Genomic DNA, 17242 nt, shown 5'->3' with positions numbered 1-17242 from the left:
AATGACCTTCCTTGCAAAAACATAAGTTATTCCCACAAAAGGATTTTCGTTCTTAGTTCGAAAAACTGAAAGTAAGGAGCACAATTAAAAAACTTAAAACGAAGAGAATTATTACGTATACGCTAAACAGTTCATGATAAAAAAAAAAGATAGTTTCATTTTTTTTAAGGTTAATTTAGATGAGGTTATGTGCTTTTTTTTATTTAATCTACTTAAGAAGTGACATCAAAAGTATTGTTTTAAGTGATGGTAGAAATGATAAACATCACGTAGATACGATCATTAGCTTTCGAATGACCCATTAAACGTCAATCTAAAAGTGCTGGTAGTCCACTAGCCCCATCTTTTCCACTTGAGACATTGCACCAAAAGTGCCGTTTTTAGTGCCGTTTTGAAGTTGCTGATGGTTGAATTTATAGGAAGAACGTAGATATGAGTAATACCTTTTATACGAGCTACTAAAAATCTGTATAGATACCTGCGATACCAATACGCCCAAAAATAATACTTCCGATACCGATACACGGTGCAGCCCTTTCCCCAGGGGACTTGGAGGGTCATAATATCACCAACACCAAATATATTTGACTCTAGCAATGTTACTTGTAAGCGTCAAATCTATTAAGTATCTGATGTAAGCACCCCATTCTTTAATTTCCCGTGAGACATTCTTAACCATCGCAATACCCATACGCTAATACCTTTTCGCAAAAAAATCGCAAATCTCGTAAACTAAAGAAGTAATTACCCTTTTCAAGAACATTACTCGTTCTATTAATGAAACCCATTAAACGAATAGCCAAGTTTTTTAAAAAAAAAAACCTACTAATCAACTTACAGATGAATGACCACGGATTTAACATAATCTGGCTGTCCTCCAAAAATGGGTGTCATAATAGAAAACATGTCTATCAACCCATGTAGAGTTCATTGTAATAGGCAAATGACCCTGGTAACCGTCCAATGCATTGAAAACTTACATACATATCTATGCCTTAGGCGTAGGTTTCCTTGTCCCCTTTCAAGTGCCTATCCCCTTACTACTTAAAACACGCTTCAGACCCTCAAATGGCAAACCCGCTTCAGAGCCCCTCAAATTGCAAAGTCTGTTTAAAATAAAAACGGTTTAATTACCCACTACATATCGTAGTATAATAGTGAGGTACAAAAAAGGAAAGAAAAACAAAAATATTGAAAAAATATTACTCAACACCTTGAGAAAAACAATACAAAAAGAGCACGGAAGGGTAAAATTTAAATGGCATTAAATACTACAAAATGTTAAAAGTTACAGGGAGAATCTTCGGAAGTTAGGTAGGCTGGCAGAAGCAATGTGACCAAACCTTATCCACATCCACATTAAACGCGACTTCGGACTCGCGTTTGATCAGACCTTTCTGAGGGAAGGACTGTATTTTGGTCATCTGCTTTTTCGAATCTCAATCAAATTTGGTAAAGTATCAATGGCTATGGTTTTAGTTATGCAGTTAGGGGACTCGAATCCAATATGATTGGTTATCGGTCATTTGCTGCAAGAAACAAGTGCTTTTTGACCTTGATGACTTCGTTTTATTTTGATTAAAGATAGCAATCTACCCGTACTGGCGGTTTTTGGACGATACAAAGCCGCAAAAATCGCCCAGGACTGTCACACAGGGTATCAAACTACAAACCTTTTTTTGGTACAGAAATTCATTAGTAGAGATGACCCTATTGATCGTGACCCTACACCATATATGGGCATAGAACCACGTGGTTTATGGTTTTTGTCAGTGAGAATGAAAAAACAGGAATTTTGTCACATTTATGGATGTTTCCATGGATGGTTATGTGTGTTGCTCGATTTATTTGATGTTTTTCATGGATGTTTTCATGGTTTTTGTCAGTGAGAATTTGAAAAACAGGAATTTTGTCACATTTATGGATGTTTTTATGGTTTTTGTCAGTGAGAATTTGAAAAAACAGGAATTTTGTCACATTTATGGATGTTTCCATGGATGGTTATGTGTGTTGGTCGATTTATTTGATGTTTTTCATGGATGTTTTCATGGCTTTTGTCAGTGAGAATGAAAAACAGGAATTTTGTCACTTTTATAGTTGTTTTTATGGTTTTTTTCAGTGAGAATTTGAAAAAACAGTAAATTTCTCACATTTATGTCTGTTTTTATGGATTTCGTCAGTGAGAATGAATAAACAGAAACTTTCTCACTTTCATGGATTATTTAGTCTAATGGGGCCAGGTCAATGACACTTCCTTCTTGTTGTTGCTCTCAGCGAATGTTATGATCCAGAAATAGTATTTGTTGTTGTTGCTCGAGCCAAATGCTATGAGTTTCCCGGAAACAGTTAGATCACGTGTTTCCTTCTCAGCCAATCGGAGGGCTTGCTTACATCTCCTTCTAAGTCAATCAGGAGGGTGGAAATATTAGAAAAAGAGGATTGCAGGTTGGGCTAGTTTAGATTTTTAGTTTATTATTTTATTACCTATTTAGTTTAGATTTTTAGTTTATTTTAAGTTTATTTATTACCTTTATTTTAGTTTAGTTTTAGTTTGGTTTAGTTTAGATTTTAGTTTAGTTTTAGTTTAATGTTTAGTTTTCTTTTAGATTTTTAGTTTAGTTTTATTTTATTTTTATTTTATTTTAATTTTATTAATTAACTTTATTTTTAGTTTAGTTTTAGTTTAGTTTTAGATTAGAGTTTTAGTTCAGCTACTGTTTGATAAAGAGTTTTAGTTAGAGTTTTAATTTAGTAGCTTAGTTTGGTTTTAGTTTAGTTTAGTTTTAGATTAGTATTTAGTTTTAGTTTAGAGTTTTAATTAGTTTAGTTTAGTTTTAGATTAGTGTTTAGTTTTAGTTAGAGTTATAGTTTAGTAGTTTAGGGATTAGAATTTATTTCTAGTTTAGTTTTAGTTAGTTTAGTTTTAGTTTAGTCTAAATTTTTAATTTGAGTTTTAGTTTACTTTTAGTTTTTTTAGTTAAGAGTTTTCGTTTTACATATGAGTTTTAGTTAGAGTTTTAATTTAGTAGCTTAGTTTGGTTTTAGTTTAGTTTAGTTTTAGATTAGTGTTTAGTTTTAGTTTAGAGTTTTAGTTTACTTTTAGTTTTTTTTTAGTTAAGAGTTTTCGTTTTACATATGAGTTTTAGTTAGAGTTTTAATTTAGCAGCTTAGTTCAGTTTTAGTTTAATTTTAGTTTTAGATTAGTGTTTAGTTTTAGTTTGGAGTTTTAGTTTAGTTTTAGTTTAGTTTTAGATTAGTGTTTAGTTTTAGTTATAGTTATAGTTTAGTAGTTTAGAGATTAGAATTTATTTCTAGTTTATTTTTAGTTAGTTTAGTTTTAGTTTAGTCTAGATTCTTAGTTTTAGTTTTAGTTTACTTTTAGTTTAGTTTAGATTAGAGTTTTAGTTTAGCTACAGTTTGCTAAAGAGTTTTAGTTAGAGTTTTAATTTAGTAGCTTAGTTTGGTTTTAGTTTAGTTTTAGATTAGTGTTTAGTTTTAGTTTAGAGTTTTAGTTAGTTTAGTTTAGTTTTAGATTAGTGTTTATTTTTAGTTAGAGTTATAGTTTAGTGTTTTAGAGATTAGAATTTATTTCTAGTTTAGTTTTAGTTAGTTTAGTTTTAGTTTAGTCTAGATTTTTAGTTTGAGTTTTAGTTTACTTTTAGTTTTTTTAGTTAAGAGTTTTCGTTTTAAATATGAGTTTTAGTTAGAGTTTTAATTTAGTAGCTTAGTTTAATTTAGTTTAGTTTTAGATTAGTGTTTAGTTTTAGTTTAGAGTTTTAGTTAGTTTAGTTTAGTTTTAGATTAGTGTTTAGTTTTAGTTAGAGTTATAGTTTAGTAGTTTAGAGATTTGAATTTATTTTAGTTTAGTTTTAGTTAGTTTAGTTTTAGTTTAGTCTAGAGTTTTAGTTTGAGTTTTAGTTTAATTTTATTTTTTTATTTAAGAGTTTTAGTTTTACATATGAGTTTTAGTTAGAGTTTTAATTTATAAGCTTAGTTCATTTTTAGTTTAATTTTAGATTAGTGTTTAGTTTTAGTTTAGAATTTTAGTTAGTTTAGTTTAGTTTTAGATTAGTGTTTAGTTTTAGTTTAGAGTTATTGTTTAGTAGTTTAGAGATTAGAATTTATTTATAGTTTAGTTTTAGTTTAGTCTAGATTTTTAGTTTGAGTTTTAGTTTACTTTTAGTTTTTTAGTTAATAGTTATCGTTTTACATATGAGTTTTAGTTAGAGTTTTAATTTAGTAGCTTAGTTTAATTTAGTTTAGTTTTAGATTAGTGTTTAGTTTTAGTTTAAAGTTTTAGTTAGTTTAGTATAGTTTTAGATTAGTGTTTAGTTTTAGTTAGAGTTATAGTTTAGTAGTTTAGAGATTAGAATTTATTTTTAGTTTAGTTTTAGTTAGTTTAGTTTTAGTTTAGTCTAGATTTTTATTTTGAGTTTTAGTTTACTTTTAGTTTTTTAGTTAAGAGTTTTCGCTTTACATATGAGTTTTAGTTAGAGTTTTAATTTAGCAGCTTAGTTCAGTTTTAGTTTAATTTTAGTTCTAGATTAGTGTTTAGTTTTAATTTAGTAGCTTAGTTTAATTTAGTTTAGTTTTAGATTAGTGTTTAGTTTTAGTTTAGAGTTTTAGTTAGTTTAGTTTAGTTTTATATTAGTGTTTAGTTTTAGTTAGAGTTATAGTTTAGTAGTTTAGAGATTAGAATTTATTTTTAGTTTAGTTTTAGTTAGTTTAGTTTTAGTTTAGTCTAGAGTTTTAGTTTGAGTTTTAGTTTACTTTTAGTTTTTTAGTTAAGAGTTTTCGTTTTACATATGAGTTTTAGTTAGAGTTTTAATTTAGCAGCTTAGTTCAGTTTTAGTTTAATTTTAGATTAGTGTTTAGTTTTAGTTTAGAGTTTTAGTTAGTTTAGTTTAGTTTTAGATTAGTGTTTAGTTTTAGTTAGAGTTTAGTAGTTTAGAGATTAGAATTTATTTCTAGTTTAGTTTTAGTTTAGTCTAGATTTTTAGTTTGAGTTTTAGTTTACTTTTAGTTTTTAGTTAAGAGTTTTCGTTTTACATATGAGTTTTAGTTAGTTTTAATTTAGTAGCTTAGTTTAATTTAGTTTAGTTTTAGATTAGTGTTTAGTTTTAGTTTAGAGTTTTAGTTAGTTTAGTTTAGTTTTAGATTAGTGTTTAGTTTTAGTTAGAGTTATAGTTTAGTAGTTTAGAGTTTAGAATTTATTTTTAGTTTAGTTTTAGTTAGTTTAGTTTTAGTTTAGTCTAGATTTTTATTTTGAGTTTTAGTTTACTTTTAGTTTTTTAGTTAAGAGTTTTCGTTTTACATAAGAGTTTTAGTTAGAGTTTTAATTTAGCAGCTTAGTTCAGTTTTAGTTTAGTTTTAGTTCTAGATTAGTTTTTAGTTTTATTTTAGAGTTTTAGTTAGTTTAGTTTAGTTTTAGATTAGTGTTTAGTTTTAGTTTATAGTTTTATTTAGTTTAGTTTAGTTTTAGATTTGTGTTTATTTTTAGTTATATTTATATTTTAATAGTTTAGAGATTAGAATTTATTTTTAGTTTAGTTTTAGCTTAGTCTAGATTTTTAGTTTGAGTTTTAGTTTACTTTTAGTTTTTTTTAGTTAAGAGTTCTCGTTTTACATATGAGTTTTAGTTAGAGTTTTAATTTAGTAGCTTAGTTTAATTTAGTTTAGTTTTAGATTAGTGTTTAGTTTTAGTTTAGAGTTTTAGTTAGTTTAGTTTAGTTTTAGATTAGTGTTTAGTTTTAATTAGAGTTATAGTTTAGTAGTTTAGAGATTAGAATTTATTTCTAGTTTAGTTTTAGCTTAGTCTAGATTTTTAGTTTGAGTTTTAGTTTACTTTTAGTTTTTTTTAGTTAAGAGTTCTCGTTTTACATATGAGTTTTAGTTAGAGTTTTAATTTAGTATCTTAGTTTAATTTAGTTTAGTTTTAGATTAGTGTTTAGTTTTAGTTTAAAGTTTTAGTTAGTTTAGTTTAGTTTTAGATTAGTATTTAGTTTTAGTTAGAGTTATAGTTTAGTAGTTTAGAGATTAGAATTTATTTTTATTTTAGTTTTAGTTAGTTTAGTTTTAGTTTAGTTTAGATTTTTAGTTTGAGTTTTAGTTTACTTTTTGTTTTTTAGTTAAGAGTTTTCGTTTTACATATGAGTTTTAGTTAGAGTTTTAATTTAGCAGCTTAGTTCAGTTTTAGTTTAATTTTAGATTAGTGTTTAGTTTTAGTTTAGAATTTTAGTTAGTTTAGTTTAGTTTTAGATTAGTATTTAGTTTTAGTTTAGAGTTATAGTTTAGTAGTTTAGAGATTAGAATTTATTTCTAGTTTAGTTTTATTTTAGTCTAGATTTTTATTCTGAGTTTTAGTTTAATTTTAGTTTTTATTTAAGAGTTTTATTTTTAAATTTGATTTTTAGTTAGTTTTAATTTATTAGCTTAGTTTAATTTGGTTTAGTTTTAGATTAGTGTTTAGTTTTTCTTTAAAGTTTTAGCTAGTTTAGTTTTAGTTCTAGATTATTATTTATTTTTAGTTAGAGTTATATTTTATTAGTTTAGAGAATATAATTTATTTTTAGTTTAGTTTTAGTTAGTTTAATTTTAGTTTAGTCTAGATTTTTAGTTTGAGTTTTAGTTTACTTTTAGTTTTTTATTTAAGAGTTTTCGTTTTACATATGATTTTTATTTAGAGTTTTAATTTATCAGCTTAGTTCATTTTTATTTTAATTTTATTTCTAGATTAGTGTTTAGTTTTAGTTTAGAGTTTTAGTTAGTTTAGTTTAGTTTTATATTAGTGTTTAGTTTTAGTTAGAGTTATAGTTTAGTAGTTTATAGATTAGAATTTATTTCTAGTTTAGTTTTAGTTTAGTCTAGATTTTTAGTTTGAGTTTTAGTTTACTTTTAGTTTTTTTTTAGTTAAGAGTTTTCGTTTTACATATGAGTTTTAGTTAGAGTTTTAATTTAGTAGCTTAGTTTAATTTGGTTTAGTTTTAGATTAGTGTTTAGTTTTAGTTTAGAGTTTTAGCTAGTTTAGTTTTAGTTCTAGATTAGTGTTTAGTTTTAGTTAGAGTTATAGTTTAGTAGTTTAGAGTTTAGAATTTATTTTTAGTTTAGTTTTAGTTAGTTTAGTTTTAGATTAGAGTTTTAGTTTAGCTAGAGTTTTGGTAAAGAGTTTTAGTTAGAGTTTTAATTTAGCAGTTTACTTTAGTTTAGTTTAGTTTTATTTTAATGTTCTAGTTTAGATTTTAGTATTGTTTAGTTTAGTTTATTTTTAGTTATGGTTTTGAAGTGCTTAAAAGGGAAAATAAATGCCGTTGTCCTTGTAGTTTCTTCAATGTCATAACGTCAACTAATAGCCTTTTCTACTGTTCACCGGAAGATATACTGTAATTTCTTTGTTGAAAAATCTCGGTGACTACACGTAGATCCTCGGGTGTACTCTGATTAAGATCCAGCAAAATTGTAACCGTTGGGCTTGCTTGTCGCCTGTGTGTACGCTGACAACATAATTTTTGGGGCACCTGGTTTTATCTGTTTTTTGAGATTTATTAGTGAGATAGAATCACGAACGACTCGATAGATAATATAGATAGTGCAATTCAAAGCAAGGGTTCGCATACATTTGCTCTGATGAAACAGATCGGGTAAAACTAGGGTTATGGAAATATGTTCATGATGAGAGCGAACTGTGAACAATTGCAGCATTTTCTGTGAGAACTGTTCAATGGATTCAGTTAAATCATCAATAATCAGCCACGAGTTAGGTTCAATACTATTGAAAACATCAAGTCCTCGTATGAATTGTATTGGTATGCTGTGGCAATAGCTTTTATTTTATCATAGGACTCTTGCCAAATACTATAGCAATAGTAGATTTTTTCGGCTTTTCCAAAAACATTTTATCGCAATTTTGAATTATTCTAGCTAAAAGTGTTGTTTTCCCCGACATTGAGGGCCCACACAGAAACGATCTGAAGGGTGTTTTAAATTGATACATGCTGTTGACAACAGTCGGACTATGACTAACTGTAAACCATATGTATCCCATGAGTAGGTAGTAATTTCCCCATAGATCTATCTATTCAAGAACAAAAACAATATTTCATGGCAACATTTATTACAGCAATATGAACACTTGTTCAACATGAACACTTGTTCAACGTGACAAAATTTCATGGTCAACATGAAAACTCTATTTGTTCAACATGAACAATGATAACACTTTTTGTCTTTAAACACTTTTGTCCATCTACAGCACTTTTTGTACATCAACACTTTTCTGTACAACACTTTTCTATACAACAACATGAACACTTGTTCAACGTGACAAAATTTCATGGTCAACATGAAAATTCTATTTGTTCAACATGAACAATGATAACACTTTTTGTCTTTAAACACCTTTGTCCATCTACAGCACTTTTCTGTACAACACTTTTGTCCATCTACAGCACTTTTCTGTACAACACTTTTCTATACAACAAAAAACACTTTTTGTACAACAACAAAATACACTTGGAACTAGCACAGTTGAACATTATAGTGATTGGTAGCCCCCCACCCCCGGGCGCCGGCCGCGGGCCGGGGCCCCCACCCCACCGGGAACCGCGATGGAAAAACAATAGTTCTCGTCACTGCTACGGGGTAGGGTTTGGGTTAGTTGGGTCAGTGGTGGTGGTGGAGGTTAGTTGGTTAGTTCAGATTAGGTTAGTTTATCCAGACCAAGTTGATTACGATAGTCTATGCATTCAACTCGGTCTGAAATACGATAGTGACCATGAGGCAGGACACTCACACCATTCTCGAGCACATAGACTTTGTCAGATTTACATGACATTGCATTTTTTTTCCGCTCTCATAGTGTAATTTCTATACTGTAGATAGTGAATTGCAAGCAGTTGTGCTCTCGGTACTAAGCCACTTTCTACATAGTCGCTGTACATGCTCAAGCTGCAAGTGCTCTTTACAAAATGTGTAGGCACTTCTTTACATGTCTTCTTTTCATCCCCACTGTGTGTTTCAACGCACTAAAATTTGGAGCCTGAGAACACTCCCTGGGATATCAAATCACTCCCCTTCTCTGATTTTAACATTAATAGTTGGTTGGGGGCTTGACGTTTTACCAACTCGGGGTAGAGTGATGGATTCCAGTTGGTGAAATCTATCCGCGAGCTGATGTGTTCCCCCTTTTCTAAATCACCCAATAAATCTTCGGTCCCATTTACCTTTAACAGCAGATAGTCTATATCCCCATAGTAAACTTGAACCTCCCCCTCCCGTGGCCATTGCACCTTGCACAAATTGTAAAAAAAAGACAACATGAGCTTTTTGGAAATTTCCAGTACTGAAGTACCGCCTTCAATATTCTTGTTCAGTACCACATTTCGCTTTTTCCTGTGTAGAAGAACCATGCCGGCCTCTATACTCGTAAATGGTGTAAAGTTGGGATAGGCAATAATTTATGCGCACTCTACAGGACCGGTCAAGACAGCACAGCGAGATCTGTGGCGTAATCTTTCACGCATTTTGCCAAACGCTGAGTTTAGAATGAGCTTTTACAAGGCCTTCTCTACCTTGGAATTTGCCCTGAGTGTTTATCGACAAAAGTATCGATAAACATTTTCAAATAAGGTTTCTGATTGAACTGCAGGACCCTATGTATTTTGGTGATCTTGAAACCATTGTTCAACATCCAGTGCAAAAGCACATGGTGAACAACGATATTCTCCTTAGGGTCCAAATCAGCAATCAGTTTCTGTTTAGAGGGGGTCCAATGCATCCCCTTATCCTCAACCAATGATCGATTGTATGGGCTCAGCGAGTCCCTGGTCACTGGTCGATTGATACTGGGAAAAACAAAATATTTGACAGAGTCGTGAAGCGCCAGCGGAATGTGACCGTCAATTTCAAAGAACCATCCTTGTGGCCCGTTGTCCTCGACGGTGTTAATGTCAGGGAACTCACAAGGGTTCTCAAGCCATTGATAGTTCCCACACGGCAAAGAGTAGTGGGACATTGCCGAGGGGTATAATGAGTTCATGTCCAAGAACACTACATTTTACTTTGCACCAGTGCTTTTCCGCTCGAATCGGTTGATAAGATGCAATTCTCGTCAAAAACACACCCACATCGCATTGAAAGCTCTACAAGAAGGTGTTGATCTACGTCGGGGATTCTGCCTATTTCCTCCCTACTAATTTTTAAAATTAAATCCATCACTAAATGGGGTGTAGAAAAATAATATCCTATATCTAACCCGAACTCTGAATAGATCTGATCTGTATTCTTACAGACTATCCAACAGAGTTAGAACGTCACTGGCAAAGTACAGTCTACAATAATCCCACTCATTTTTACAATCCCCCTTGAACCACACCTTCTTGGCAAACTCATACTCCTCGGCTGTGCATTCACTGTTGGTCAGTGAATTGTGAAAAGCTTCAATTGGGGGTAGTTTCTCCTCGCTTAAGCGAGCGCCAGAACAGTAATAATCATATGCATATACACCTTTGCTGGTTAATAAGTCATACATTTCACTGTCTGGAAAGTGCTGTTTAAGCAAGGGAAAGCTGTCAAAATTGTCGATTTTCTGCACTTGAATTAGTTGACTCAATGATTTGGGGAAAAAACTAAAAGAATCTAAAAACCTAATTTTATTCCAGCACGTACGTCCATTATCCACTACCTGCCATTTCAGTTCGAGAAGCAATAACTTCTCGGCCGATTTGGGGATAATGTTATAGGTAAATGAATTATTTACCCATGGACTGTGTACTCCCCCTCCCTCCCCGTGCATACGTGCCAGTGCTGGTAAAATAAATTTTAAGTCATAATTAGAATTATGGATAAAAACAGGAATAAAAAACTGTTGGCTAACATTTAAATTAGACGATTGATGTGCTACCGCCCTAAAATGACTATCCCCCGATGAGATGTCCTGCCCCAAGGGATTAGGGTGTTGGAAGGTCCGGGGCCCCTCGAGCGTCGCGGTATTCCATTGAGACTACTTTAACCACTATCCATTAACACACACACATCTGGTTTTTTATTTTTTATCAATAAGTGACTCTGCATACAACACAATTTGGTAAATTGAAACGAGAACTAGCATCAGTAGCCATGCCAATCAGTTTAGTCAATGCCTTGACCATGCATTCATCTCCCTCATCCAATGTCTCAACTATTTCTAACAACTGCATGGTGTTAGAATTGTCTCTTTATGCATGAGTAGAAGACGCTACTATGGGGAGGTATTCATTGATATAAATTGGAAACTTTGAATCGGTCGTCTCCACTATCGGCGCCTCACAGTCTAATTACATTGAGGTGCACTTGAAAAGAATGTTTCGAAAATTTTTGAAGTAAAAAATGGACTTCTCCCCTGAAACTGACTCTACTGTCTGATATCCGTGTTATCTACAATGTCTTATATGACTTCGCAGCTTTAATCCAGTCCGAAATCTAGATAGGCATGTTGGAAAGTAGAAACGGGCACTCTGTTTCTTACCACCCCCCAGAACTCTACTAATGTCAGTGATAGGGTTAAAATGACCGATTGTATTCGGTTTACTAGGTGGTGTATATAACAACCAAACCCAGTGTTTAACCAAATCAACGGAAGAGCTACTCATTGGGAATACTTCCCCCTTCTTTATAGAGCGGGCTCCATCTTTAAATTATGTGTCAGATTGAACCACAGTAACGTCAATAATTAAATGAACACTAACCCTTTCAAAAATGTCTATAGATCTAAGCGTTATTGGGTATTTTCCCTCTAGACAATAGAAATCTACAACTGAGAAATTAGACCCTTCTTTCCCGTGCACAGCCCAGTGATCTAAATTCTTCTTGCTAGCGTCACGTGCCAGAGGCTCGTATGCTGATGTGAGGAAAGCATACTTGAAATACTTTTGATCTGTTTCAAAACAAATCATCTGGACACCTTGACAGCCTGCTAGATCTTAATTATAATTTAATTCAACTGGCCGCCGTCCCCCACGCCTCCTGCTTAAAATAAAATATTTATTAAATTTACAAATATTTACACTTAAATTTTCAATAAATAAAACTACAGACCCGCTTCCATTTTCGTTATAGTCCTCGAGAGGGGCTATAATTTGCCCTACCCACTCACTAAAAATTCCCTCAAAATTTTCTAAATTTGGATAAATTGCTCGCATCTCGAAATGTATAAAATGATAATAAACTTCGCTTTTCCCCTCATTCAAATAAAAAACCTTTACAACAATAGAAACCTTAATTGAATCCCTACCCCCCCACAACTGAATTTGCTTCTCCCGTAGTGCACGAATTTTATCTACATAGGCATGCACAATCTCTACAAGATCAAACACAAAATTTCCCCCCATAAGTGAATTAAAGGGATCCCCAAACGTTGCAGTGAAAACAACTATATTATTTAATATTGTGTTGGATAATTGAAAATCGGGAAAAGATGTAACCCCTCCCCCAAGTTGTTCAACAATATTTGGACTATGCTCCACTTCAGTTGTTTGAAGTGGAAGTAGGTAATCAGTGGGAGGAGGGTCCCCTGTAAAATCCTCTAAAATTTGTAGGGTATTTGGACTCAAGTCCGCTTGCTCAACTGTGCTAGGTTCTACATTGAAATAATTGTATAGAAACTCATAAGATGGTACTTCAATGGAATTAATGATACCGTGGCAGTCATTGATGGCTGAATTGTCCTGAAACTCCATTGCCCCTTCTTCCCCTTCTTCACTGGACGGTGAATATGGGACCAATGCATCAACCTATAAATGAAAAATAGCTTATTCTCAAAGTGTTCAAATCATCCCTACTGTTAAAATTTGGATTATTTACGTATTATTTAAAGTCAGCACTGAGTAGGGCTATAGCAGTATGCACATACTAGCATTTGGTTAATTCAACTGAAAGTTCCAACTTAACGACAATCTAAAACATCGCTTTACATAGAAGGAAGTTTTACGTAGAAGTTTTTTTGCGGCGCATCCTTGCGGCGCATCCTGCGGCGCATCCCTGCGGCTCATCCATGCGGCGCTTTTCGGGCCCGCGGCGCTTCATGCAGCGCACCCCCGCAGCTCTTCCCGACCGGCTCCCAGTCCCCTTTACATAATGCCCTTCAAAAGTTGAAATATTCGCATAGACTGCATAAGTCACTATTTTTCTCTAATTCCACACAGATTCAGTGAACTCATTATTGTAAGCCGCGCGAGTGTTCCAATTTCCTGGATTGAACTTCAAAATGTCGAGAACCGTTAACTTGATTTCCCCTCGCTAAAATCTTTGGCACGATAGAAATATTCAGTGTAAATTAGAACGTCAATATGTGACAGATGGAATAATCTCTCTTAAAACTATGTGAAGAATAGCATTCAGTTTCAAAGGCGTTGAGCATTAGCAGTAATTGACTGCGATTTTTAAGTGAACAAAAAGATTTGAGTGAACATATGCCCCCCCCCCTTTTCAGCAATGTCATAAATAGTAAATATTCTTTTTGGGAATATAACTTGTTTCGCTCTTACATAGAATTCCAATTTCCTAAATATCTAACGCTAATTTTGCAGACAATTTCGCTATTTTCAGATATATGCACCGAATTACGTAAAAGCATTGATATCCTAGACTTGGTGGCCTAACCGTTAATGATAGAACAAGACAAGAAAAGTGGTGAAACAGATCTATTTATATGCTTGTGCGGAGCTTTAAGCCAAAGATTAAAACAAGATAATATTCAATTGTGAACGGAATAGCATTTTGAGTTTCAATAGTATCTAAAACTATATGTGAAGCGATAGCAACAGAGAAAAGAGTGGTTTCTTTGCTAAAAAAATACATTTAGATATCTCTGAGGGAGGGCAGAGAAAATAGTGGTGGGGGTGAGGGGTTAATATCTCGCTGAGACAAGTTTATATTGAAAAATAGTGAGAAAGAAAAAATATTGGAAGAAATAGATAGGTAGGAAAAATGCTTATATATGCACATCCTGGCTGCACTTGGGTGCCGGATGGTCCAGGTAGTACGTGTTGGAGGGTAATTACCTGACCTAGCGTTGATGAGGCAGCAATTAGAGGTCCAAGGAGAGCGGATGTGCAATCGCTGTTATTAATTTCTTGCGCAGGTTGGACTGCGACTTGTACAGGAGCTGTGACTTGTGCAGTCGAGCCAAAGGCTGGCACAGATGGCTGCACTTGACGAGGTGGCAGTGTGGAGCTGGGGGGTTTTGGCCAACGACCATATTGTATGACAGTAGCCTTCGCAGGGGCCACATTATTAGCCCTTGCTCTCTTACTGGGTGATGGCGACGAGCATTCTTCGCTCTTTGCGTTACCCATAGCTCTCTTTACAGCTGGAGGGGCTGCAAATTCTTCATAATTTGCCTTAAAAAGAAGAGAAAAAATTAGTATCAAAATAATTAACCCCTTTTTACAGAAAGAAAGTTTTTAACCATAATTTTGTTTAGAAAAGCATTTATCTCATTTCAGTAACTCAAAAAGTAAAAATTTCGCGAGAAATATATTAGGCTTAGAAATCAAACGTTTTTATTAGACAACTTGTAAAAAAAATAAATCATGACAATCAGTAATATATAGCCATAGGGTAGAAATCATTGTTTCTATTTTTACCATTTAGAAAAATATTAAATGTTCCAGCCTATAGGCTTTAAATTAGATCGTTAACCCAGCAGCCTATAGACCTAAATTTTACAAACATAGGTTAAAATGCTATTCAATTTACACATCATATAAGCTTCATGCAACTCCCAGAGACTTTTCTTTCTAGCCTTGCACAGTTTGTTTTCATTGTACAATGATGGCGGTAGAATTGAAGGCAATGCCCCCTCCCTTTTACATAATTTACTTACAACGAAGCTGTTAGAAGTGAGGCGTTGCCCCCTCTCCTCCCTTTTACATAATGTCCTAAATATATTGTTAGACCTTAATTTGAAAATAATCTGTTTCACTTCTCCAAAATATAGCATTACGTCTGTGCCTAATTATTGCATCATTGCGTTTTAATTTTGATGGAAGAATAGTTCCTTTTGACTTGACCGCGTTTGTAAACACGAATGGAAAAGGGGTGATAGCAAATTTTAACCTCACACTGGAGATTGTGTCAAAACAGAGCGGTATTTTCATTAAAAATTGACAGAAGTCAGTGGTCGCTTTAGCTGGAAATATAGAAGGAAGGAATTTAACGAAAAGAGAATTATTTCTTTTTGCGAGAATTTGAATGTAAAACAGTGAGGGGGGGGGTTAGGTTTCGAGGGTAAAAAGAATATATTTTACGTTTTCCAACGAGTAGAAAGATTGTATAATGATGTTTGTATTGTATGGGGGGGGAGGGATTTACGTGAATATACTGGAGGGTGACCAAGGAAAATAATTTTATTTGAAAATAAAAAATGTACTTACATTGCAAATTGAAGTTGACATGGCTTCTAATTCATCAAATTTATCCATTGTTGTTTCAATTGTGTCACAATACTTTCTGATAATTTAATTACATTGTATGTCCGTTATATACAAAATCTGAAGGGTGAATTGTTATGTAAACACGCCCTCCGATTGGCTGAGAAGGAACCACATGATCTAACTATTTCCCGGAAACTCTTAACATTTGGCTCGAGTATCAACAAGAAATACTATTGCTGGATCATAACATTAGCTGAGAGCAACAACATGAAGAAAGTGTCATTGACCTGGTCCCATTAGACTCAATAATCCATTAAAGTGTCTGTTTTTTCATTCTCACTGACAAAATCCATAAAAACAGACATAAATGTGAGAAAGTTCCTGTTTTTTCAAATTCTCACTGACAAAAACCATAAAAACATCCATAAATGTGACAAAAATTCCTGTTTTTCAAATTCTCACTGACAAAAACCATGAAAACATCCATGAAAACCATCAAATAAATCGAGCAACACACATAACCATCCATGGAAACATCCATAAATGTGACAAAATTCCTGTTTTTTCATTCTCACTGACAAAAACCATAAACCACGTGGTTCTATGCCCATATATGGTGTAGGGTCACGATCAATAGGGTCATCTCTACTTTCATTATGAATAGTATCCAGCGATCACGTTTTATGGTTACTTTGTGCACGCAAAACTTGTTTCTGGACTTGTCCAATTCCATAGCAATTTTAATCAGAACTTACAAGTTTTCCTTGCGCAATACAGACTCTGTTCTCCAACTACAACCCTCAAAACACTTAAACTTCACTGGGCATTTGTACTGACTTGACTTGACTTGACTGTTTTTTTGACTTGACTTGACTTTTATTTTCAACTAATAATACATCATACTTAACTGGCACTTACAACACATTTTTTGAATAACATTATCAACAAACGTAGAAAGAATAAATATAGAATATATTTATATTCTATGAAAATAAAGAATTTTGGTGACTTCAAGTATTTTTAACCGATCTTCAAATATCTTGAGCTTTATAGGCTCAATGAAAAAAAAAGCTACTCACATCCATTGAGACAAAATAATAAAAATTTCTGTGGTTATGATGACCTTAATTCGTGAGATGTTTCTCTTTCTAAAATAGATCAAAAAAAAAATTCTGCATAATACCGCCGAATGCTTAAAAAAATGTGACAAATAATCAAAACTACTTATGCTAAAAGTGATGATTTGCTAATTTCTTTTCAGTCAAAGACACATCTGAAGCAGCGTCGTCATCATCTTCATCAAGTTCAAGTGAAAATACAGCTGCTGATACCTCTTCAGGTCAGTTCGTAGTTTTATGCTTTCACTTTCGGTGTTTTTAAATCTTTTATTGTTATAATTTTTTCAACTGAAAAGTTTAATATTTTCCTAAAATAACTTAAACAGAAACCACTAGCAACGGCACTGTCAAAAATACTATCACGAAATGATACTACTTATATCTCTGTTGATGTGAAAGCAATGCCTCTAATACCCTTGGTTTCTCTCCCCTCTCTCTCTCTCTCTCTCTCTCTCTCTCTCTCTCTCTCTCTCTCTCTCTCTCTCTCTCTCTCTCTCTCTCTCTCTCTCTCTCTCTCTCTCTCTCTGTCTTTCTCTCTCTCTCTCAATCGCTCTCTCGTTCTTCCTGTCGAGCGCTCCAGCTACCCTATCCAGGTCTTAAGGCTCTGTTTGACTGTTTTTGTTTTTCTTTTTCGTTATTTTTTATTCTGCCTAAAAACACATGGGAGGAAAAAAAACTCCAGTGGATTTCTCTTCTCTTCTTCGTGAGAGAGGGTTG

The 17242-nt window shown here is 33.0% G+C and overlaps 1 protein-coding gene across 1 annotated transcript in view; it reads left to right on the top strand.

Annotated features, from left to right (window-relative positions):
• LOC148948368 (uncharacterized) overlaps positions 1-16787 on the top strand; it is a 66184-nt gene extending 49397 nt beyond the window's left edge. Inside the window, exon 4 of the mRNA XM_089094907.1 lies at positions 16669-16787. Within this exon, the coding sequence (XP_088951033.1) occupies positions 16669-16787 (119 nt within the window). The remainder of the gene's footprint in view (positions 1-16668) is intronic.
• The last annotated feature ends 455 nt before the right edge of the window (positions 16788-17242 follow it).

The sequence above is a fragment of the Artemia sp. Qi Xiang Cuo genome, chromosome 9, assembly GCF_049724085.1.
Source record: "Artemia sp. Qi Xiang Cuo chromosome 9, ASM4972408v1, whole genome shotgun sequence".
NCBI classification, from domain to species: domain Eukaryota; kingdom Metazoa; phylum Arthropoda; class Branchiopoda; order Anostraca; family Artemiidae; genus Artemia; species Artemia sp. Qi Xiang Cuo.
This window is presented reverse-complemented; position numbering and strand designations above follow the sequence as displayed.